Genomic DNA, 26,409 nt, shown 5'->3' with positions numbered 1-26,409 from the left:
CTGCAACACATGGCCTCATGGTACAGAAAACAGGAGGAATTTGAGGTAATTAGTCCCTCAGCCTTGAGTGGTTGGATATTCTAAATGCGCTGGAAAACGTACAAAGGAGAATGACAAAGTTGATCCCATGTATCAGAAATCTTCCCTGTGAGAATAGACTGAGGCCCTGAATCTGCACTCTCTAGAAAGGCATAGAATTAGGGGAGATATGATTGAGGTGTATAGATGGAAAACGGGAATAAATAAAGGGAATGTAAATAGCGTGCTGAAATGTATCTAGCCAAGACAAGACTCGCAGCAATGGATGAGTGGAACAAACTCCCGAGTACCGTCAAAAAGCTAAAACGTTGTGTAGTACTAAAATTAGATTGGATAAATACAGCTGTGGGTGTGGGTGTGGGTGGGTGTAAGTTGGACCTGACTAGCCTGTGCTAATAGGTCTGATGCCGTGCTCCTTCTTTAAGTGGATGTGACCTGACTAGGTGGGTCATTGGTTTAATTAAGCCGGGAGGTGACTTGGACCTGCCTCGCATGGGCCAGTAGGCCTGCTGTTGTATTTCAGAATTGAATAAGGATTTATAAATGACCGATATTTGAAACACTGTGCAAGTTTGAGTTTTGTGTGTAATATAGTATGAGCATAGCAGATATTTTTGTGAGTGACAGCATGATTTAGACAGTACCTGAGTGTAGGAGTGTGAGGGCCAGGGCCCCCAGCAGGCAGGTCTTCACCAGGACACCAGTCATGTCTGCTGTAGAGGACACGAACTGGACCACACAACCCCAGCCTCTTATATATCTTCCATTTAATGGCCACACCAAACATTTTTCCGATGCTTCAGACAAGTGCAGCACATATGATTGAAAGATAATGTATCTCTTTGGCTTGCTCGGGTGGTACGCTTCCCACCCTTTTTTTTTTTTACAACACTAGCTGGTTCCCACCAATGTAAGATGACGCAAAGAAGGAACCACCTTCACCATCACATAATTAGTAGCTGTCTTGCCAGAAGTGTGTACATACATCAGATGAGAGTCAGAACTGCTGTCAGTCAAGGTTGATGGACTGATTACATCGACTCCAGTCTGATGGAATGATTAAGAATATAAGAAAGAAGGGACACTGCAGCAGGACTACTGGCCCATGCGAGGCAGTTCCGAGTCACTCACCTGCCCAAGGCTAGTCAGGGCAGGTCACACCCACTTAAGGAAGGAGCACGGCATCAGACCCATCCCCACTCACACCCACTCATGTATTTATCTAGCTTCTACGACGGTACTTGGGAGTTTGTGCCACTCATCCACAACTCTATTGCCAAACCAGTGCTTTCCTATATCCTTCCTGAATCTGAAATTTTCTAACCTAAAGCCATTGCTGCGAGTCCTGTCTTGGCTAGATATTTTAGCATGTTATTTACATCCTCTTTATTTGTTCCAGTTTTCCTTTAATACACTTCAATTATATCCCCCTAATTCTACGCCTTTCTAGAGAGTGCAGATTCAGGGCCTCAGTCTATCCTCATATGGAAGATTTCTGATATGTGGGATCAACTTTGTCATCCTCCTTTGTATGTTTTCCAGAGCATTTATATCCATTCTGTAATACGGTGACCAAAACTGTGCAGCATAATCTAAATAGGCCTAACCGAAGATATGTAGAGTTGAATGACTGTCCAATAGACTGTCAAACAGACTGTCCAATATACTGTCAAACAGACTGTCCAATATGATGAAATTAAGACATGTGTAACATCTGGGTATCTTTATTGTAGACGTTTCGCCATCCAGTGGCTTTATCAATACAGATTCTAGGACATAACTTGAAGACAGTAGAACTATGTACAGGCGCCTCGCTTCTGCTTCAGAATCTCCACGACTACGGTGCTCTTCGCACCTACTCCTAGGTTGAGGGACTGATTACCTCATCTTCTGTACATAGTTCTACTGTCTTCAAGTTATGTCCTGGAATTTGTATTGATAAAGCCACTGGATGGCGAAACGTCTACAATAAAGATACCCAGATGTTGCACATGTGTCTTAATTTCATCTTGTCGGTATTGTATACCATTCTTGCACAGACTGTCCAATAGACTGTCAAACAGTCTGTCCAATAGACTGTCCAATAGACTGTCAAACAGACTGTCAAACAGACTGTCCAATAGACTGTCAAACAGATTGTTCAATAGACTGTCTAACAGACTGTCCAATAGACTGTCAGACTGTCCAATGGACTGTCAAACAGACTATCAAACAGACTGTCCAATAGACTGCCAGATAGACAGTCAAATAATGAATTTTTACATTTTACCGTCAACGGTGCCGTTTTCCAACGGTCTTGAGCAGTGGCGCAGCGAGAGGGACTGTCCGCTCCCCCTGACCACATTTTTTTTTCAAAAGTGGCGCCTTTTCAACAATATTCAAGGCAGGTTGTTTTTTGGAACTCGACCCCCCCCCAGGGGATGTTCCTTGACGCTGGTGAGGGGCCCTTGATCTAGGAAATTGGATCTGTGCTCCAGTTCCCTTAATTGAGCCTGAATACCTTCCACACATCCCTACAGGCACTGTATAATCCCTACGGGATTAGCGCTTCCATTATAATAATTCTGGTATTCGAGAAAGTGTCTATACCATTTTGTCCTGGAAGTTTACCTCGTCTTTCGGTACTATGAGAAGAACACAATCGGATCAAATCTTTCCTACCGACTCTATAGAAACCTTGTGGTCCTAGATGGGAATCCAGAAGGTCAGCAGTAAAGGCAGTCCTGCAGAATTTACCAGCACTAGATAAAAAACTACTCCTAAACAGCTGGCTGAGGCAAAGGGGGTAAACTGGCAACACTCGGTACCTGCGAATTCTTAGTTTTTATAATAATTCTTTTCAAGATTGATGGGCTGATTACATTGACTCCAAACTGAGGGATTGATTACCTCAAACTCCTTCTAATCTTCACTTTCTTTGTATTGGACTGATGAAGCCACTGAGTGGAGAAACGTTTCCACAATAGAGATACCCAAGTGTTGGACATGTGTCTAATTATTATTATTATTATTATTACAGATTCGCCGGTATTCTCCCGGCCCGGGCCTTTTCCAAGTGGTGGCCCGGCCTTGGCTCCCTCTTTAGGGAGTGTCTGAGACCCAAGTCTCCCATGGGAAGAGGCACAAGTACCTCCTCATCTTTGGGACCAACTGTCCCCAGACCTAGCCACAAGCTAGGCCTCTCTGGTCTGCCATCCCCGCCACAAAGGGACTAATGGGAATGACAGTCTTGTGAGCTGTAAGCTCTGGCTCAGGCACCTACCCTACCCTAGAAGGGTTAGGCATGGTGTCGATCCATGATGTGTCTAATTCATCTACTTGTCGGTTCTCTGGACTTTATCTATATATAATAAAGTAATAGATAACTGTGCTAGAATGAATCCTAGATAAAAGAAACTGTTGTAGTTGCTTCACATTGCTTCGTTTTTTTTTAATTTGCGTTTAAAATCAAAATTAAATGACACACATGTTTATATTATATTTTGAGATTTATCAGTTTATTGTATAACTTTATTATTTTGATTATAACAAATAAAAATGTGTAATGAATGTAAAATTATTAGGTACATGTGGCCAGCAGTAACAGCTTGGCTGATCAGACCCTGATCCACCACGAGGCCTGGTCTCAGACCGAGCCGCGGGGGCGTTGACCCCCAAAACCCTCTCCAGGTAATGTCATGGCGTATTATTTAAAGTGCTGGTCCCCCCTAACTTTGAATCATGGCTGCGCCCCTCGTCTTCACTCGAAAAGTGAATATCTGACGTTTCTGATGACGGTCTACATCTGCCCAGAAAACACCTGATGCAGTACCTGGGTTGTAAAATGTATTCCTTTTCCCAGGAAGATAACCTGGGTACAGGCTGTATTCTGTTATCTGTTTTGTTTTTTTCATGTACTTCAAGTTCTCTTGTTGATGCTGTTGTGATTGTATCCCACGTACTTGATGTGGTTCGTGATATATTCTGCATGTATGACTTTGAATACCACGTACTTGATGTGGTTCGTGATATATTCTGCATGTATGACCTTGAATACCACGTACTTGATGTGGTTCGTGATATATTCTGCATGTATGACCTTGAATACCACGTACTTGATGTGGTTCGTGATATATTCTGCATGTATGACCTTGAATACCACGTACTTGATGTGGTTCGTGATATATTCTGCATGTATGACCTTGAATACCACGTACTTGATGTGGTTCGTGATATATTCTGCATGTATGACCTTGAATACCACGTACTTGATGTGGTTCGTGATATATTCTGCATGAATGACCTTGAATACCACGTACTTGATGTGGTTCGTGATATATTCTGCATGTATGACCTTGAATGCCACGTACTTGATGTGGTTCGTGATATATTCTGCATGTATGACCTTGAATACCACGTACTTGATGTGGTTCGTGATATATTCTGCATGTATGACCTTGAATGCCACGTACTTGATGTGGTTCGTGATATATTCTGCATGTATGACCTTGAATACCACGTACTTGATGTGGTTCGTGATATATTCTGCATGTATGACCTTGAATACCACGTACTTGATGTGGTTCGTGATATATTCTGCACGTATGACCTTGAATACCACGTACTTGATGTGGTTCGTGATATATTCTGCATATATGACCTTGAATACCACGTACTGACAGTGATAAGGAAATGTGTAGAATTTTTAACACATACTTCCTCTCAGTTTTTACACAGGAGGATACCAGCGATATTCCAGTAATGATAAATTATGTAGAACAGGACGATAATAAACTGTGCACTATTAGGGTCACAAGTGACATGGTCCTTAGGCAAATAGATAAATTAAAACCTAACAAATCCCCAGGCCCTGATGAACTGTATGCAAGGGTTCTAAAGGAATGTAAAGAGGAGCTTAGCACACCTTTGGCTAATCTTTTCAACATATCACTACAAACTGGCATGGTGCCAGATAAGTGGAAAATGGCAAATGTGATACCTATTTTCAAAACAGGTGACAGGTCCTTAGCTTCGAACTATAGACCAATAAGCCTGACCTCCATAGTGGGAAAATTTATGGAATCAATAATTGCCGAGGCAGTTCGTAGCCACCTTGAAAAGCATAAATTAATCAACGAATCTCAGCATGGTTTTACAAAGGGGCGTTCCTGCCTTACGAATTTATTAACTTTTTTCACTAAGGTATTTGAGGAGGTAGATCATGGTAATGAATATGATATTGTGTATATGGACTTCAGTAAGGCTTTTGACAGGGTCCCACATCAGAGACTGTTGAGGAAAATTAAAGCACATGGAATAGGAGGAGAAATTTTTTCCTGGATAGAGGCATGGTTGACAAATAGGCAGCAGAGAGTTTGCATAAATGGGGAGAAATCAGAGTGGGGAAGTGTCACGAGCGGTGTTCCACAGGGGTCAGTGTTGGGCCCCCTGCTGTTCACAATCTACATAAACGACATAGATGAGGGCATAAAGAGCGACATCGGCAAGTTTGCCGATGACACCAAAATAGGCCGTCGAATTCATTCTGACGAGGACATTCGAGCACTCCAGGAAGATTTGAATAGACTGATGCAGTGGTCGGAGAAGTGGCAAATGCAGTTTAATATAGACAAATGCAAAGTTCTAAATGTTGGACAGGACAATAACCATGCCACATATAAACTAAATAATGTAGATCTTAATATTACGGATTGCGAAAAAGATTTAGGAGTTCTGGTTAGCAGTAATCTGAAACCAAGACAACAGTGCATAAGTGTTCGCAATAAAGCTAATAGAATCCTTGGCTTCATATCAAGAAGCATAAATAATAGGAGTCCTCAGGTTGTTCTTCAACTCTATACATCCTTGGTTAGGCCTCATTTAGATTATGCTGCACAGTTTTGGTCACCGTATTACAGAATGGATATAAATTCTCTGGAAAATGTACAAAGGAGGATGACAAAGTTGATCCCATGTATCAGAAACCTTCCCTATGAGGATAGACTAAGGGCCCTGAAACTGCACTCTCTAGAAAGACGTAGAATTAGGGGGGATATGATTGAGGTGTATAAATGGAAGACAGGAATAAATAAAGGGGATGTAAATAGTGTGCTGAAAATATCTAGCCTAGACAGGACTCGCAGCAATGGTTTTAAGTTGGAAAAATTCAGATTCAGGAAGGATATAGGAAAGTACTGGTTTGGTAATAGAGTTGTGGATGAGTGGAACAAACTCCCAAGTACCGTTATAGAGGCTAGAACGTTGTGTAGCTTTAAAAATAGGTTTACCTGGAGTTTACCTGGAGAGAGTTTCGGGGGTCAACGCCCCCGCGGCCCGGTCTGTGACCAGGCCTCCTGGTGGATCAGCGCCTGATCAACCAGGCTGTTGCTGCTGGCTGCACGCAAACCAACGTACGAGCCACAGCCCGGCTGATCAGGAACTGACTTTAGGTGCTTGTCCAGTGCCAGCTTGAAGACTGCCAGGGGTCTGTTGGTAATCCCCCTTATGTGTGCTGGGAGGCAGTTGAACAGTCTCGGTTGGATAAATACATGAGTAGATGTGGGTGGGTGTGAGTTAGACCTGATAGCTTGTGCTACCAGGTCGGTTGCCGTGTTCCTCCCTTAAGTCAATGTGACCTGACCTGACTAGGTTGGGTGCATTGGCTTAAGCCGGTAGGAGACTTGGACCTGCCTCGCATGGGCCAGTAGGCCTTCTGCAGTGTTCCTTCGTTCTTATGTTCTTATGTTCTTATGTACTTGATGTGGTTCGTGATATATTCTGCATGTATGACCTTGAATATATTTATATATATATATATATATATATATATATATATATATATATATATATATATATATATATATATATATATATATATATATATATATATATATATATAATGTCATTTTCCGGGATAAGTTCTGAAACCGGACGTGTATTATTCCTGGTCAGTAAGAGTGGCCAGGAAAGGAGAATGAGGTATGTATTAGTACGAGCGGCAGGGAGGAATCGTCATGGTTAGGCGTTGGTGTAAGTAGGTGGGAGTGATTTTTTTTTTTTTTTTTTTTAGGTTCATACCCTAGGTTATTTTATTGTTTTAAGTGCTCTCATGTTTAGCTGAAAGTCCCTAATGTGCAGAGGCCTGTTGAAGTTTTGGGAGAGTACTCGTATGGTGTTTTTGCCTGGGGGGGGATGGGGTCATGGATCCTCTCTTTCATGTTTATATATTTCATACCCAACCCGCACATAGAAGAGAGGAGCTTACGACGACGTTTCGGTCTGACTTGGATCATTTACAATACTAGTGAGCTACTGTGAGTACTGGATAAAGGTGAACTGGAGTGATAATGTTGGTTGTGGTGGAGTAGATTGTATATGTAAACTTAATATATATATATTTTTATATAGTCGACTTTTTGTGTCCTTCCTTATATTACATTGACCATTTAAATTTATGCTTCATAATTTATATACTGGCCCTAGAGTGGTTTCATTTTCTATTTTACAATTCATAACCAGACAGCTGTGGATGATTTTAATTCTAACCTAATAATAATATTCTGTATATTAACCCTTAAACTGTCCAAACGTAGATCTACGTTTTTTCAACATTTGAATCTATGTAAAAAAAGTAGATCTTTTTTTTTTTAATTTGAAAACGTAAAAAAAACTGATCTACTTTTTTTGTTATATTTGACAATTTGTAAAAAACGTAGATGTGCTTTTGGAGAATTACGCATTGAACGTAGATCTGCTTGGACAGTTTAAGGGTTAATACACTCTCTCACTGTCAGCAAAATACACTCTCTCACTGTCAGCAAAATACACTCTCTCACTGTCAGCAAAATACACTCTTTCACTGTCAGCAAAATACACTCTTTCACTGTCAGCAAAATACACTCTTTCACTGTCAGCAAAATACACTCTTTCACTGTCAGCAAAATACACTCTTTCACTGTCAGCAAAATACACTCTATCACTGTCAGCAAAATACACTCTATCACTGTCAGCAAAATACACTCTTTCACTGTCAGCAAATTTCCAAAAACATTAAGAGTTGATGCTGCTATGTATGATAATCTATGTAACAGTATTTGTTTATACCTGAATAAACTTACTTAGTTACTGATGAGGACTGAGTTACACTGCCACTCACTAATTAAAAAAAAATGGTTCAACATGACCATAATTTTTAAAGGGGTGGACCGGTAAGCCAGTGGAAGGCCTCGGTCAGATGACCAAAAGCTCCAAAGGCGGGTCATCTTCTGGCTAAGACCCGCGTCAGGAAACATTTGTCCTGTTTCCTGACGAACCTTACCTAACTGCCTGGAGTTTACCTGGCCACTCACTACTTTGGTCTAAATGCCCTTAGACTAGGTAGATTGTTTACCCTTTAGTAGCCACGACTTTTATTTACGTTACGCAGCCAAAAAGCGTAACAATTAATTAAAAAAACACAGAAATCGGGATCAGCTGTTTTATTTACTATTTTAATCAGGAATAGACTTATTCTAAACTTTAAATTCCTTGCTTTACTATGCAAAAAAAGCAGTTAGAGCACACTGGTTATAAAACTATTGCTGGAAAAGTAAAGAATAGTAAATCTTTATTAATAATGCGTTTATTTTGTGTGCATTGTTATTCTTCTGGATAAATGTGGCATTTTGATGGGCTGAAGAATCAAAGTAATAAAGTCATTACTCTGACGAAGTTGAGAGTCAAGTCTGGTGATCTAGCTGAGTTCTACCAGAGCGGCCAGAGCTCCAGTGAAGGCAGCGTTGTAGTCACAAGCCACCTCGTTGTGCTGGTAGTCGTGGCGGTCGTCAGTATAGCTGCCATCCTGCCGTAACAAACATAATAATCACTGGGTTAGTCTTGATCGTGAGCCAGCTTTAAATACGATAGATTTTCTTTATTGGAAAAACAAGAAATCCCACTCCAGTACAGAAAGTTTTGAGCTAAAACCCAACATATCACATATTAAGTAATTCCTAGTTGACACGGAAAGTTTACAGTTTACAAATACCACAGAAACAGAGAACAGCTATGAGTAAGACTCTGGGAAACAGATAAGATACATTCCATCAGGTTTAGCGCAAGACATTCTCTAGTGAAGTGTTCAGTTTAGCATAAGACTTTTTATAGGGCATGAAGCAACACTGTTGATTGATGACAATGATATCTGTAGTCGTCTTGCTGTTAATGGTTTCTCTTCAGTAACTCTTATTAATATATACGCCATATAATTGCTTTATTTCTTGGACTATAGAAAAATCATATAAGATTCAGTGATTAATCTAGCATCGTTGATCATTAGGAATCATATTGATTGTATACAATATCGAGAAGTAGAACAGATGTACGTACAACAGTTAGGTATCTTTATTCCGAAATGTTTCACCTGTACGGTAGGCTTCTTCAGTCAAATATTACCTGGAGTTTACCTGGAGAGAGTTCCGGGGGTCAACGCCCCCGCGGCCCGGTCTGTGACCAGGCCTCCTGGTGGATCAGAGCCTGATCAACCAGGCTGTTACTGCTGGCTGCACGCAAACCAACGTACGAGCCACAGCCCGGCTGGTCAGGTACCGACTTTAGGTGCTTGTCCAGTGCCAGTTTGAAGACTGCCAGGGGTCTGTTGGTAATCCCCCTTATGTATGCTGGGAGGCAGTTGAACAGTCTCGGGCCCCTGACACTTATTGTATGGTCTCTTAATGTGCTAGTGACACCCCTGCTTTTCATTGGGGGATGTTGCATCGTCTGCCAAGTCTTTTGCTTTCGTTGTGAGTGATTTTCGTGTGCAAGTTCGGTACTAGTCCGTCTAGGATTTTCCAGGTGTATATAATCATGTATCTCTCCCTCCTGCGTTCCAGGGAGTACAGGTTCAGGAACCTCAAGCGCTCCCAGTAATTGAGGTGTTTTATCTCCGTTATGCGCGCCGTGAAGGTTCTCTGTACATTTTCTAGGTCAGCAATTTCACCTGCCTTGAAAGGTGCTGTTAGTGTGCAGCAATATTCCAGCCTAGATAGAACAAGTGACCTGAAGAGTGTCATCATGGGCTTGGCATCCCTAGTTTTGAAGGTTCTCATTATCCATCCTGTCATTTTTCTAGCAGATGCGAGTGATACAATGTTATGGTCCTTGAAGGTGAGATCCTCCGACATGATCACTCCCAGGTCTTTGACGTTGGTGTTTCTCTCTATTTTGTGGCCAGAATTTGTTTTGTACTCTGATGAAGATTTAATTTCCTCATGTTTACCATATCGGAGTAATTGAAATTTCTCATCGTTGAACTTCATATTGTTTTCTGCAGCCCACTGAAAGATTTGGTTATGTCTGCCTGGAGCCTTGCAGTGTCTGCAATGGAAGACACTGTCATGCAGATTCGGGTGTCATCTGCAAAGGAAGACACGGTGCTGTGGCTGACATCCTTGTCTATGTCAGATATGAAGATGAGGAACAAGATGGGAGCGAGTACTGTGCCTTGTGGAACAGAGCTTTTCACCGTAGCTGCCTCGGACTTTACTCTGTTGACTACTACTCTTTGTGTTCTGTTTGTGAGGAAATTATAGATCCATCGACCAACATGGAGACAGCAAAAGTGGAGAGGTAAGAATGATGAGATCATTCCATCAACATGGAAGTAGTTTTGAAGTGGTCAGTTCATCAGATTATTCAAGACTCAAGCTGAGGCTGAGGGACTGATCACCGTATATCCGCATCTCCACGATTTCTGCTGTCTCTTCTGTATTTCGACTGAAGAATCCTGCTAAGCAGGTGAAAGTTCTAATCAACATAGATTCCAGACTGTTGCACTTACTCATCTACCTCTTAGGATGGTTATCAATACCACACCATTTTCATTTTAGCTGTTTACAATACAAATCATTATTCTAGGTTAAGCAAATAATACTAGACCCAGTAAACTGATCCATACACGATCAGTACCTTTCTCAAATATAATACAGTATGTATCAGAGGTATTCAATATAACTAGATACTGTACATCCTGACTCAAGGATATAAGCAACAATCTTTCTGTCTGTGCTTCAGATTCTTCAAGACTACGGTGCTTATCACCTGTTACTAGGCTGAGGCACAGATTACCTCATTTTCCACTGTCTTCTGTATATATTTCTAGTCTTCAGAGTATGTCCATCTATTGATAAAGCCAGTGGATTGTGAAACGTCTACAAAGATATCCAGATGTTGCTGATTTATCTAATTCATCTGCACTGGTAGGTCAGTGTATGGAGAAAACCCGGGCCAGGACCAGTCCTGGCGAACCAACCTAAACCTGTACCTATTCCTCACAATACAATATACTAACCCCAGCTGGACCACCGACAAGGGCACCGTAGAGGACGTGTGGACTGGGATCAGGGTTATCAAGAGCCCCTGTACAATCTTGTGGCGGACTCGGGCAAGAGCTGAAAATTTAAAAAAATTACCATTACTCACACTAATTCACTTCATGTAAATATACGTCTGCAGATAATGAGTAAATATTTTGAACTTTATAGGCGAAAATATTATTAAATATTAGAACAAGTAGCGTAAAATACGTTAGACAAATATGAGAGTGAAAAGAACTAGATTTGATGATTTACGGGTATAAAGTATTCTTCAGTATAGTGGTATAGGTAGCAAGTAGCCTTAACAACCCTTAATCAGTAGACAGGATTCAAACCTAAAAAACAAAACAACTAGTCTACTGGCTTCGCTTATTATGCGACTAGTCACACTATTTCTAGATTCCTACATATTTTTTTTTGTAATACAGTGGTAGAGTGTACCGACAGTATATAAATAACACGCAAAATGCTGATTATTATATTTTATTGTGAAGACGTTTCGCCCACCAGGGACTTTATCAATTTAATACAAAGTTTGTTACCTTGACAGTAGAAGAGGTAATCAGTCCCTTAGCCTAGACGATAACAATCACTACCTCAGTCTTCATGAATCTTCTGGTGGACATCTTTTAGGCTGAGTAAGTGATTACCAAATTTTTTACACCTAAGCTGAGGGACTTAGTACCTTATTTTCTACTGTCTCCAGTTTCTACACCGATGTATTGTTCTCAGTGTGAATTGATAGTCTCTGGGGGGCGAAACGTCTTCACAATAAAACACCATAATCCTCATTGTGTGTCTTAGTTAGGTACCTATTTAAAATGTGCACGGAATTTGTGTTTACCTGGAGCGGTGATGGGGTCTCTGAGGAGGGTCTTGACCGAAGCCAACTACAAAAGACCTGTGATATCGAGAGTTGTCTCCCAGCAGCTGGCCAATCTGGCTCCTGGCCCACTCCTGGTTGGCCTCCTTGTCGAAACCGTTCTTGGCCGCCTGAAAGACGAATAAAAAAATTAAAGCACCAGCCGCATCCCACCGAGGCAGGGTGGCCCAAAAACGAAATTTTTTCTTTTTACATTTAGTAATTTATCCAGGAGAAGAGGTTACTAGTCCCTTACTCCCGGCATTTTAGTTTCCTATCATGTATGGCGGATGAAAAGTTATTCTTAATCTATGACTCTATGTCGACCAGCTTTTAACAAATTAAATGATTTATTAAGTAATGCAACCTAGATAACAACGATAATCAGTATTTTATTACATGTAAACTGCATTTTGTATACTGCAGAAAGAAATAAGTTGTATAATAAAGGTGACTTCTGGAGAAGATACTCACCCAGAGGGAGATGAAGGCGACGTTAGCAGCATGACGGTTGGCGCCCCAGGCATCAAGGTAGACCAGACCTTCAGGGGTGTAGGGCGCTGTGGTCTTCAAGTAATTCAGGAACTTAACGAGGTATTGAGAGTACTCAGTGTCACCTGTCAGCAGCCAGAAGATCGACTATAATGGTAGGGGATGCAGGAAAATGGTTAGTAGGGTTTCGATCCTAAGTCCTTTAAGTACACACTGCAAGTGCCCTACTACTAGAAACATTAACGTTATTTTCTGTAGAAAGTGACAATATCTGGCAGAGGACGAAACGCTGAAGATAGGAAACCATCATGTTTCATCAAATTTGATGTTCTAGCCTCACAAAGATGTGTTTTTTTTTTTTTTTTTGCATTGTAAGTTTAAAATCAAAATCCAAAAACTGGCGATAACTGAGAAATTAACATGTAATCCACGTGCTGATAACAATAGTCCTCAAACTGCTGTGTGTAGGTAACTCACGTAGATTCCGGCCCGTTTGTCGTCCCAGGAGAACGAAGCCAAGTAACTGGTCAAGTCGAACTCTTCCCAGTGTCCTTTGGCTCGCGAGAGATAGGTGTCATCTCCTGTGGCTCTTGCCAACCACAGAGCAGCCCAACACAGCTCATCACCGTACCCACTCCATGATCTGTAGAGTAGAAAAAAAGATAAAACAGTTACAAGGTGACAAATTATTGCCTCTCACGAATAAAAGCGAGAAATTGGGCCTCACTGAATTAGTGAACAGTGAGATTTCAAGCATAGAGATCGACAGTGTTAGACATTGAAACATACCACTAAACAAACTCGGCATGTGGTTTCCTGTGTTGCACCGAAAGAATTATATCTCAACAGTTTCGCAACATATTAAAGTAATTATGAAATGTATATTTGATGTCAAGCATTATCAATAAATCTTGTAGCTTTTCTGTTTGATGATTCACAGAGAACCCCTTCAAAAATATGATTGGTGTCAGTAGTGGGATGGATAATAGCAAATGATTACTGACCATATCTGCATACTGAGAAAGTTGCAGCAACATCCAAATGAGTATCAGGGATAGCAACAGCAAATTGATGCCTAGTTGCAGAAGACAGAGTGGCAGCTAAGACTTCCTGACAACAAATGATATAACTAGTAGTGAATTTGACAGGGGAACGGCAGGACAACAATAGAAGGTACAGCAAACCACGGAACGGGTGAAGTTTGAACCATTAAAATGGTATAAAATACCGACAGGTTGTTAGGTAAGACACATATGCAACAGTTAGGTATCTTTATTATGAAACGTTTCGCCTACACAGTAGGCTTCTTCAGTCAAGTACAGAAAAGTTGATAGAAGCAGAAGATACTTGAAGACGATGTAATCAGTCCATCACCCTTAAAGTTTTGAGGTGGTCAGTCCCTCAGTCTGGAGAAGAGCATTGTTCCATAGTATGAAACAATATTGTTTCATACTATGGATATTGTTTCATACTATGGAACAATGCTCTTCTCCAGACTGAGGGACTGACCACCTCAAAACTTTAAGGGTGATGGACTGATTACATCGTCTTCAAGTATCTTCTGCTTCTATCAACTTTTCTGTACTTGACTGAAGAAGCCTACTGTGTAGGCGAAACGTTTCATAATAAAGATACCTAACTGTTGCATATGTGTCTTACCTAACAAGTTTGAACCAGTTTCGTGGTTTGTTTACAATCGTGTCACGATCTCGTGAGTCATGAAGTTCAAGCAATTGATCAACAGTAACACGGCAACTGCAGAAGTACATTACTTAAGATGTCTAACTGTCTTACTAAATACTCGTCTGTCGATCTGGCAGCAAGATCACCCAACACATGAAACATTCTTTACAATACGTACTGGTAGTAAGCCTTCACATCCTCGATAGAGTTGTCGTACTTCTCACGGAAGTTGTCGGCGAAGTCGTAGAGCTCCTTAGCCACGTCCAGCATCTCTGAGGCGTAAGCTGAGTCCACATCCTGAGAGCGAAAGTAAAAAGTAAAGCAAAGTTTAACTTCCAAGATACATTGTATTGCATTTACAAGTTTCATTTATGGAAAAGTCTTTAGTTAGGCAACGAGACGGTGAGAGAGAAGACTCTAAATTGATGATTGAATATCACATCTAAAGTAAACAGGTCTTTGGAAGTCAGTTATAACAAAATAAACTGCAGAAACTATGGCATAAATTCAGGAGTGTGAAGAACAAAAGTCACAATACAGTGACTGGAACAATACACAAATAACCTGCACGTAGGAGAGAGAAGCCTTTGAAAAAGACTCTTATCTACATTTCAGGACATTTTTTAGAGGAAACGTTTCGGCCACGAGTGGCTTATTCAGTCCTAATACATAAAGATGGCCTGGTGGCTAACGCTCTCGCTTCACACGGCGAGGGTCTGGGTTCGATTCCCAGCCAGAGTAGAAACATTGGACGTGTTTCTTTCCACCTGTTGTCTATGTTCCCCATCAGTAAAATGGGTACCTGGGTGTTAGTCGACTGGTGTGGGTCGCATCCTGGGACACTGACCTAATTTGCCCGAAATGTACCGAAATGCGGAGCATAACAAGGGACTTTCTATATAGTAGTATGTCATTGTTGTCAGCTAGGACTGTATACCTTGTACTTGTAGTAAATAAAGATATTATTATTATTATTATTAAGAACGAGTATATATTGTGGTAGGAGTCAGATGGTAAGCTACGATAGGATACCAGTGGTACAACTGCGGTGTGATGGGTTGGGTTTGGGAAGAACCTCTTAACGTGATTTTACAGCGGTCTCCAGAATAGGTAATATTCTGTTGATCAGTTTGGAAATATTGTAACTTAGTGATTTTTGGTGGAAAGGGTTATTGACAAAAATTAGGGAAGCCTCAAAACACTGTGTAACTACTTAATGGTCCGAGTCGGACCGAAACGTCTCATATGTGCGGGTTATTTGTGTATTTGAGTGTGAATATAGCATTAACAGATATAACAAATAAAGCACCATAAGCAAGTATCTAAATCCGTGCCATAAACTGTATGAGAAAAGGAGCAACAGATAATAAAGGCCTGCATACGAGAATTTAACAAACAGAGCAAGAACAACAGGAACCTCCCTTCAGGAGAGCTCTCATGCTTTTCAAAGACTACTGAACCAAAATAACTGGATCTAATTGTCCTTTCCTCAAATAACACTTGATTATCTCTCATTCCTTAAGTTCTGTAGAGTCCCTACGGGCTCATTGTTTCCCTGTAAATAATACAGATGAGACCGAGGGATTACCTTGAAAACAATGGAGGCGGCCGCCAGGGCAGCTGCTGTCTCCCCGGCCAACTCGCTTCCTGAAAGGAGAGATGGACATCTTTAGCAATGCTCGTCAGTGTTACACACTCAATATTTGTCAGTGTATTTACATTATAATCCTTTCGCACTATGAGGGTAGAATTAAACGGAATTAAAATAAATTTGTGGGCAGTGAATATCTTGTGAGATGTGAGTATTCAGTATCTTTTTCTCCAGGTGTTCCATATACAGGCTGGCCATGACAGCACTCAGGAGTGAACCCAATGCCTTAGTCTTCAAGTCTTACTAACCAGCATGTGCTTCGTCAATTTTATATGAAGGTCTCTCCATGGTCATGATCTCAGGGCGGCCCCAGTACGAGTGGTCCACATCACCTTTACCAACCTGAAAAATATCCCAGTATATATAATAATGTTTTCGAATTTCTGTCTTTACTTTAATTTTTTCTGTTAGTAACATGAGGAATATTTGGTTCTTTAACTGTTTCTCATTACTTTTTTGTTCTCTGTGTATTCTTATACACTGTTTGAACCTCTTTTCTTTTACATTTCTCATACCTTTCCCTCCTTCCATTGTCATTAATGTCTACGTTGCTAGTGAATGATTTAATGGTTTATGCATCATCACATCTGTTAAGTTGACTGCCCTTGAAGGTTTATAGAATAGTATGTCTCATTAACTGCAGAAGGAATTCTCACCTGGCCGTAGAGTTCGTCCTTGGCAGTGTGAGCCTTGAGGAAATAATCTGTGGCCCATTTGAGTGCCACTCGACCATATTCCGTCTGACCTGTGGGGAGAAGAGTCAGTGAGCAAGCAAACAAGTTTATTTAGCTCCAGGTACACAGAGGTATACTAGCTGAGAACAGCAACTCCCCAAGGAAGACCGTAGGATGCTGCTAGACTCAGCCCGTCCTTCTGATCACAGTCATCATTTCACTGTTGTACAATCGAACACAGCCTCATGAAGGAACCTTAAACAGTGAAAACCTAAAATAGTTCTGTCTATCATGCTCAGTGGCAGAACTTTTCATTGGCCTTATCTCATATTTATATTTGTTTCCTTTGTGGTATGTTACAATTGTTTTTTTTTTTAATGTATAGAGGACATCCTAACCTAGATATCTATCATCTGTCATCCTAACCTAGCCTAGAAATCCTCTGAAAACTGTAAGTGAGAACATAGATGCATACGGGAATTAAGAGGCTGGGTTGCTAAGCTACAAAGCCTACGGCTTTCTAATGCATCACATAAGATATCTATAGAAGAAACCTTTTTATTACAATACAAGAAATTTTGTGGATACTGAAGTAATGGGACTCGTTTATAAATATAATAATAAACCGAAGTACGACACAAACCCTCACGGACACAATAGAGCAAAATATGTTTATCGTTAATGTTGCCATCACATCGAGGCACTCTCAGTATCAGGGAACGGGTGGGGTTTGAACCCATGGCAAGTGAGTCCTAAAACTCTGGTTTATTTTCAATCGTGTCATTACGATTTCGTGAGTCATGAAGGCCCTCTTCATCAAACTGAATAATGAGGTACACAAACTATGTTCTGGGTGTGGCAATGAAGACTGTCATGTACAACTAAGTTACACTTAGGAGAGTAAACTTACGACGACGCTTTGATCCGTCTTGAAACATTGTGAATTCACAGTTCTGGCTTGACAGTGATCCAGGAAAGACCGAAACGTCGTCTTAAGTTCTATAATTATAGAGAATATAGCAGGTAAAAAGACACAAGTGCAACTAATGTGACATTGTGGCGACATTTCGCTCTCCAGGAACTTTGTCAAGCCGTTATGTAACAGCTTGACAACCCTCCTGGAGAACGAAACGTTGCCACAATAAAATGTCACATTAGTTGCACTAGTGTCCCTTTATCATCTTAGGTATCCTAACCTAAATACAGATTAGTTGTATGCTGTTCCTACCTCGGTATTGTGACTTATTATTTTTCAATACATTATCATGGTGGATTCTTCAATATAAGCAGCAGCACTCACCAGCAGCTTCATGTCCTTCAGCGAAGTCAATGAGGCCCCAAGCCAGCACAGTGGCGGTGTAAGCCATGGGGAAGCCAAACTTGACGTGGTCACCAGCTACAGACAAGGAAACGGTCATTTAATAATACTGTAATAACAATAACAAAATAATAATAACTAATAATAATAATCCTTATTTCTACAAATACATGATATAACTTATACAGAGGAAAGATTTCCTCTCTGAGAGAGACTGGTTGGGTGCCTCCACACTACTGTCGTGGGGGTTCGAAAGGAGATATGATGGTTGAAGATAAACACACTTGTTGGATGGTAACACCATATATTGTCAGACTGTGGTAAGGAAGGGCCCAGCCTGCCTGTTACTGCCTGGTGTAGGTCTCCGCGTGGACTGAGAGCGAGGTAGCGGGTCCCACTCACTCATGCCGCATCCCGTGACGTCATACAGTCACTAGGCCTAATAGGGATCTTCTATATAAACACATGGATGGTACTATGATACTCAGCTAAGCTATACAACACATGTAAGGGGATCAGCAACTATGCTGACACTACCACTCTCTGAAAACTAACTCTACTTCTCCTGTTATTGCCTTTGTAACATTACACAGCTCCTGATGATGCACTGAGAAGTGTTAAAGTACTTGAGCTAAAGATTTCCACCCCTCGTAGTTTGTCTTGCATTGTTAAGATTGCCTGTCTGCGATTGTCTTATATATATATATATATATATATATATATATATATATATATATATATATATATATATATATATATATATATATATATATATATATATATATATATATATATATATATATATATATATATGGGGAAGCAAGTTTAAGTGCAACTTTCAAAATTTCGTGTTAAATTCCCATGCGTGATCTTCAGAATTTAGTGAAATACCGACAATTTTAATTTCTTGATCTCAAGCGACCAGGTGAGAACTACAGCAACATCTATAAAAGTAGTTTAGTGTTCTTAGCAGATAATTTTGAGATCGAGCATTACAATTATATTCTCACCATCATAGTAGCCACCAGTAAGGTCATGACCAACATCAGAACCGTCATCAAGAGCTGAGTCACCACGCCAAGTGACGCGCTGATCAGCAGGAAGCTTGCCTGACCGCTGAGCCTCGTAGAACACATAGGACATGCACAGTACCTGAGGATGAGAAGTGAGGTGAGGCAAGGGGAAGGAACGAGAGGTAAGGAGTCTCTAAAGGAGTCCAAAACACTGATTATTTTGATGGTTCCAACCATGTTGTACGACCCAAACGATTTTAAGCATTGTTTTAAAATAATAATAATTAAATGATAATGTTAGGTAAAAGGACACAAGTACAACTAATGTGACATTTTACTGTGGCAACGTTTCGCTCTCCAGGAGTTTTGTCAAGCCGTTACGGCTTAACAAAGCTCCTGGAGAGCGAAACATTGCCACAATAAAATGTCACATTAGATGCACTTTTATCCTTTTGCCTAATATATTGTCAGTAATTCTACCAACATTATTGCAATAATAATAATAATAATAATAATAATAATAATAATAATAATAATAATAATAATAATAATAATAACAATAATAATAATAATAATAATAATAATAATAATAATAATAATAATAACAATAACAATAATAATAATAATAATAATAATAATAATAATAATAATAGCAATAATAATAATAATAATAATAATAATAATAATAATAATAATAACATAGAAATAATAATAATAATAATAATAATAATAATAATAACAATAATAATAATAACAATAATAACAATAATAATAATAACAATAATAATAATAATAATAATAATAATAATAATAATAATAATAATAATAATAATAGCAATAATAATAATAATAATAATAACAATAATAATAATAATAATAATAATAATAATAATAATAATAATAGCAATAATAATAATAATAATAATAATAACAATAATAATAATAATAATAATAATAATAATAATAATAATAACAATAATAATAATAATAATAATAATAATAATAATAATAATAATAATAATAATGTGAAATTTGCAAGGCTTACTAACCTGGCTGTAATCGTAAGGCTTCATACCAGTCTCAGCACAAGGGTTCTCCATGGGTGTAGGTGTTGTGAAGGTCGCGTCTGAGAACCATACAAATCAGATGTTATGACTGTTTTATGTACCACAGAAAACACTTTCATTATATACCATAGAAGGGATTTTAAGTATATACCACAGGAAACAAGGGAATGTAATTTAAAGGTCTTCAATCTTTCTTCATACGGAAGCTTTCTAATGCTATGTATGTATTACAGATTACACAGTGAGTCATTGTTATGAGCCTTAAAGACCGAGGTATCCTCAGAACCATTGTAAAAATGTACACTAGTGTACGTACAACATTTGTGATTGACACACCCTTTAAAGGGATAGTTTTTAACGGTATGACAATACACAAGCAACCCGCATATAGGAGAAAGAAGCTTATGATGACATTTTGGTCTGACTTGGACCATTGATTAGTGACTAGTCCATAATCCAAGTTGGACCGAAACATCGTCATAAGTTTCTTTCTCTTATGTGGGGGTTGCTTGTGTATTTTTCCAGTCACAGTATTGTGCCTTTTTATTCTTTCTTGATGGTACATAATTTTCCTAAAGGTAGAACATATAAATAATATAATTGCATATTAAAATATGATGCTATTTGGACCCTTCGAGAAATTTTCAGTGAAGTGAGGTGCGGAAGAGCCGGAGAGTGACGCGGACGAGAGACACCATATTGAATTTAATGGGTGAACACTGGATGGAGTTGTGCAATGTGATTGGGCCTGAATTTGTAATTAGGAACCTGTGTTAATGTCCCCTGCTGAAGAATTTGGAGAGGAAATTTGTGGACCTCAAGAATTATGTGTGGATGGTGGAAGATAAGAGATGTGAGCATCACTCACAGGGAAGTGCACCATTAGTCCTTTCATTTAGATCTCTAACTGGCCAGTGTAGGGTCTAGGTATTAGACAGGTGTGGTGTGATCCATCTACAGTAATTAAATGGTAAGTGTTAATACTAATTATATTTTGTGTACCCAGCAAGCCTAATCACATACAGTCCACAACTTTAATTTACCAGAGTAGCTGGTTTTAATATTATAATTATTAATTTAATGACAGGTCTAGCTTTTTGTGAGAGTGGTTAGAAGTGGAAAACGAGGGAGTGAGAGTTCAGTGACCTGCTGTGGCTTAAGTCCCGCTTACCTCACTCAGATTATTTGCAGGTAATAATTCAGGTAAGGCCCTGTAAGCTTCCTGCAGGTGATTTGCTCACATAATAATTCACAATAATCTGTTTAGATCTTTATCATGACTTAATAAATCTTTACATAGAGCAAAATGTTGTCCCAGTTATTTAAAGTCTTTACTACCAATTATCTCTGCATTACTATTGTCAACAGGACGTAGTTTAGATTTAATATGTCAAATATTTTATACTGTTTTCAACAAATATTTGTAGAATTTTCGATAATGAAAAGTATTATTACTGTTAGTCTTACTACACGTTAAGAGAGACAGAGACAGACAGAGACAGACAGATAGACAGAGAATTCATGGGGAATACTTTGGAAAGACATAGTGCTGGACTTGATGGTTAACACCGAGACTATCGGATGAGAACTATCTAATTCTACCTAGAGTCCTAGAGTAAGGACTAGAGAAAGAGAGAGAGAAAGAGAGTGGAGAAATTTTCTCCAGAAGCGGGGTATCAGTCCCTTTCAGTCCCTTTCAGCCCCTTTCAGCCCTTTTCAACCTCTTTCAGCACTTAATTGGAAGCATCTGACCAGCGTGTGTCATAGATCACGCCACTTCTTTGCAAGAGACCAGTGTTGCAACTAGGGTGGGTTGATGAGAAACAGTTAATCTCTTACCATAGCAGGACAATTAAGAAAACCCTGCACCCACTTCATTGACATGTTAAAGATAGCATACACTGATGTCTATGCCCAGACAACAAGAAATTAAGCATTCTGCATTGCTTCCTGTTGAAGTCTGGCAAGGAAGGGAAACATGCTTGAATCGGCACTTCCTTTGTGGAGGGCATGCTGGGGTGGAGCACGAGCCGGCAAGAGACGTCATAGCTAGTTTTTTTAGTTTAATATGTTTATTATGCACCCCATACCCATCCAGTGGGCGGTAGTCAAAAGATTACAGAGGTACATAATGGGTCCAGGGACTGGGCCTCAAAGTTTTGATAGCTGAGCAAGTTACAGAGGTAATGAATTCACAATTTACAAAGGTAATGAACTCACAATTTACAAAGGTAATGAACTCCAGGTAGGTCTAGTCACAATCATGACAAGTTACAAAGGTATTTACAGATTACAGAGGTACACAATGGGTCCAGGGACCGGGCTCCAAAGTTTTGATGGCTGAACTAGGTACAAGGTAATGAACTCACAAGTTACAAAGGTAATGAATACTGTAAGAATGGTTACTTACGTGTATACATGGCAGCAATCATGAACAAATTTTAGAGTAATGAGCAATTCACACTTCCACACCCGGTCACAACTGTAGTAAGTTATTGGTGCAAATGTTGATTGCTGAGTCTCTCTCTCTCACACACACACACACACATACAAATTCATACACACACACACATAATCACACACACACACACACACACACACACACACACACACACACACACACACACACACACACACACACGACCCCCGCAACCTCAACTAGGTGAGTACAACTAGGTGAGTACATACACAAACTCATACACACACACGCACACACACTCATACACACACACACACACACTCATACACACACACACACACAGTTGGTGGGTGCAGACGTGGGTACACAAGGCTCCGAGAACCTTCGTGTTTTTGAGGGGTGCAATAACCCCTAGCAGCAATCAGTGGTAGTGACAAAGTCAGTGAACAAACCTACGAGTGATAACTATAGTTATTAGTTGAAAAAATTCGAGGGGAAACCTAAATTCAGCATTTTCTTTTAAAAGTGCCAAACCGTTGTGGATCTACTAGGCACTGTTGCCACACAGATACAAACATAAAAAGATCAAAGTGAGTGTGGAAACGGGTGATTAAGAATTACCAGCGTTTGGTTAACAAGTGAAATGTGGGGCACCGTAATGTGAGAGTGAAAAAGTTAATAGGCAAAAGGAGAAAGAAAAATTAAAATATACAACAAGGGAAGGTGGCAGTAGGCCTACTGCAGCAGTGACGTCACAACAGTTTGTATGCCATTATACATATAAAGTGTAACACCGAATGTGAAGTGTATTCTGTAATAAGTGAAAAGTGAAATCACTTGAGGAACGCGGGATGCATGAGCATATATGGTTATAAACATCACGGGTGAAGGAGTTACAAAATAGTGAGAGAAGGCCTATGTAGACGGCTACGTCATCAGCTTCTGGCAACTTGTCATCACACCGCTGTCAGCGCAAGTATTTCACCTGTTGAGGTTGCATATTGCAAGATTGAGTCTGGTCCTGCATCACTGTTAGATACTGGTCACTCACTCCTGCAAGCCATTACCAGAATTAGAGTAGAAATAGCATAGAGGAGAGTGCAAGGAGTAAAGCGGTAGTGAGGGATAACGTCAGACACTTAAGCTGAGACAAGCTAAATTTTACAACCTAGCTACTTTCTGAATTTTAGAAGTGGAATCGATAAGTGTTACAAGTATTGGTAAGCTTAGAATTACTGGTATCTACCGGTATTTATTAGCAGTATGAATACTTAGAAGTGGGGGCACACACACACACACACACACACACACACACACACACACACACACACACACACACATGCACACACACATGCACACACACACACACATTACCAGAATTAGAGTAGAAATAGCATAGAGGAGAGTGCAAGGAGTAAAGCGGTAGTGAGGGATAACGTCAGACACTTAAGCTGAGACAAGCTAAATTTTACAACCTAGCTACTTTCTGAATTTTAGAAGTAGAATCGATAAGTGTTACAAGTATTGGTAAGCTTAGAATTACTGGTATCTACCGGTATTTATTAGCAGTATGAATACTTAGAATTGGGGGCACACACACACACACACACACACACACACACACACACACACACACACACGCACACGCACACGCACACGCACACGCACACACATACGCACACACACACATACACATACACACACACATACACACACACATACACACACACACACACACACACACACACACACATACACACACACACACACACACACACACACACACACACACACATACACACAGGCACACGTAAAAGGAAGGGCACTGCAATGGATAAGGGAATACCTGACAGGGAGGCAGCAACGAGTCATGGTACGTGAAGAGGTATCACAGTGGGCGCCTGTTACGAGCGGGGTCCCACAGGGGTCAGTTCTAGGACCAGTGCTATTTTTGATATATGTGAACGACATGATGGAAGGAATAGAGTCTGAAGTGTCCCTGTTCGCAGATGACGTGAAGTTGATGAGAAGAATTAAATCGGACAAGGATGAGGCAGGACTGCAAAGAGACCTGGAGAGGCTGGACATGTGGTCCAGTAACTGGCTTCTCGAATTCAATCCAGCCAAATGCAAAGTCATGAAGATTGGGGAGGGGCAAAGAAGACCGCAGACAGAGTATAGGCTAGGTGGACAAAGACTACAGACCTCACTCAGGGAGAAAGACCTTGGGGTGACCATAACACCGAGCACATTACCGGAGGCACACATCAACCAAATAACCGCTGCAGCATACGGGCGCCTGGCAAACCTGAGAATAGCGTTCCGATACCTTAATAAGGAATCGTTCAAGACACTGTACACTGTGTATGTTAGGCCCATACTGGAGTATGCAGCACCAGTCTGGAACCCACACCTGGTCAAGCACGTCAAGAAGTTAGAGAAAGTACAAAGGTTTGCAACAAGGCTAGTCCCAGAGCTCAAGGGAATGTCGTACGAGGAAAGGTTAAGGGAAATCGGACTGACGACACTGGAGGACAGAAGGGTCAGGGGAGACATGATAACGACATACAAGATACTGCGGGGAATAGACAAGGTGGACAGAGATAGGATGTTCCAGAGAGGGGACACAGGGACAAGGGGTCACAACTGGAAGCTGAAGACTCAGACGAGTCACAGGGACGTTAGGAAGTATTTCTTCAGTCATAGAGTTGTCAGCAAGTGGAATAGCCTAGCAAGTGAAGTAGTGGAGGCAGGAACCATACATAGTTTTAAGAAGAGGTATGACAAAGCTCAGGAAGCAGAGAGAGAGAGGATCCAGTAGCGATCAGTGAAGAGGCGGGGCCAGGAGCTGAGTCTCGACCCCTCCAACCACAATTAGGTGAGTACAATTAGGTGAGTACACACATACACACACACACATACACACACACACACACATACACACACATACACACACATAACTATAGACCTGTGTCATTGACGTGTATAGTATGCAAAATTATGGAGAAGATTATCAGGAGGAGAGTGGTGGAGCTATCATGTGGGAGTTCGACACTTGGATTAGGTAAGAAATACTCACGTAGGCTGGTATTACTCCCACATGATAGAGCACCTGGAACCAGCACGGATTCACGGAAGGCAAATCCTGTGTCACAAACCTTCTGGAGTTTTATGATAAAATAACAGAAGTAAGACAAGAGAGAGAGGGGTGGGTTGATTGCATCTTCTTGGACTGCAAGAAGGCATTTGACACAGTTCCTCACAAGAGATTAGTGCAGAAGCTAGAGCATCAGGCGCATATAACAGGAAGGGCACTGCAATGGATCAGAGAATACCTGACAGGGAGGCAACAACGAGTCATGGTACGTAATGATGTATCACAGTGGGCACCTGTGACGAGCGGGGTCCCACAGGGGTCAGTCTTAGGACCAGTGCTATTTTTGGTATATATGTCAATGACATGACGGAAGGGATAGACTCAAAAATGTCCTTGTTTGCAGATGATGTGAAGTTAATGAGGAGAATTAAATCGGATGAGGATCAGGCAGGACTACAAAGAGACCTGGACAAGTGGTCCAGCAATTGGCTCCTCGAATTTAACTCCCGCCAAATGCAAAGTCATGAAGTTTGGGGGAAGGCAAAGAAGACCGTAGACAGAGTATAGGCTAGGTGGCCAAAGACTGCACACTTCACTCAAGAAAAAGGATCTTGGGTTGAGTATAATACCGAGCACATCTCCTGAGGCGTACATCAACCAGATAACTGCTGCACCATACGGACGCCTGGCAAACCTAAGAATAACGTTCCGATACCTCAGTAAGGAATCGTTTAAGACTGTGTACACCGTGTACCTCACGCCCA

At 40.5% G+C, this 26,409-nt stretch overlaps 1 protein-coding gene across 1 annotated transcript in view; it reads right to left on the bottom strand.

The window, feature by feature from the left end:
* The window catches only part of LOC128703286 (uncharacterized), a gene marked incomplete in the record, with an annotated part of 161,142 nt that overhangs the window by 100,277 nt on the left and 34,456 nt on the right, over window positions 1-26,409 (bottom strand). The window contains 15 exon segments of the mRNA XM_070103523.1: window positions 684-911; window positions 2,650-2,762; window positions 3,981-4,693; window positions 8,645-8,857; window positions 11,345-11,444; window positions 12,214-12,362; window positions 12,706-12,870; window positions 13,201-13,366; window positions 14,585-14,703; window positions 15,995-16,053; window positions 16,306-16,399; window positions 16,714-16,802; window positions 18,032-18,127; window positions 19,060-19,201; window positions 20,112-20,188. Of these exon segments, the coding sequence (XP_069959624.1) occupies window positions 684-911; window positions 2,650-2,762; window positions 3,981-4,693; window positions 8,645-8,857; window positions 11,345-11,444; window positions 12,214-12,362; window positions 12,706-12,870; window positions 13,201-13,366; window positions 14,585-14,703; window positions 15,995-16,053; window positions 16,306-16,399; window positions 16,714-16,802; window positions 18,032-18,127; window positions 19,060-19,201; window positions 20,112-20,188 (2,523 nt within the window).

This window comes from Cherax quadricarinatus, chromosome 85 (assembly GCF_038502225.1).
Source record: "Cherax quadricarinatus isolate ZL_2023a chromosome 85, ASM3850222v1, whole genome shotgun sequence".
Classification (NCBI taxonomy): Eukaryota; Metazoa; Arthropoda; class Malacostraca; order Decapoda; family Parastacidae; genus Cherax; species Cherax quadricarinatus.
The sequence above is the reverse complement of the archived record's forward strand: the minus strand, read 5'-3'. Positions and strand labels throughout refer to the sequence as shown.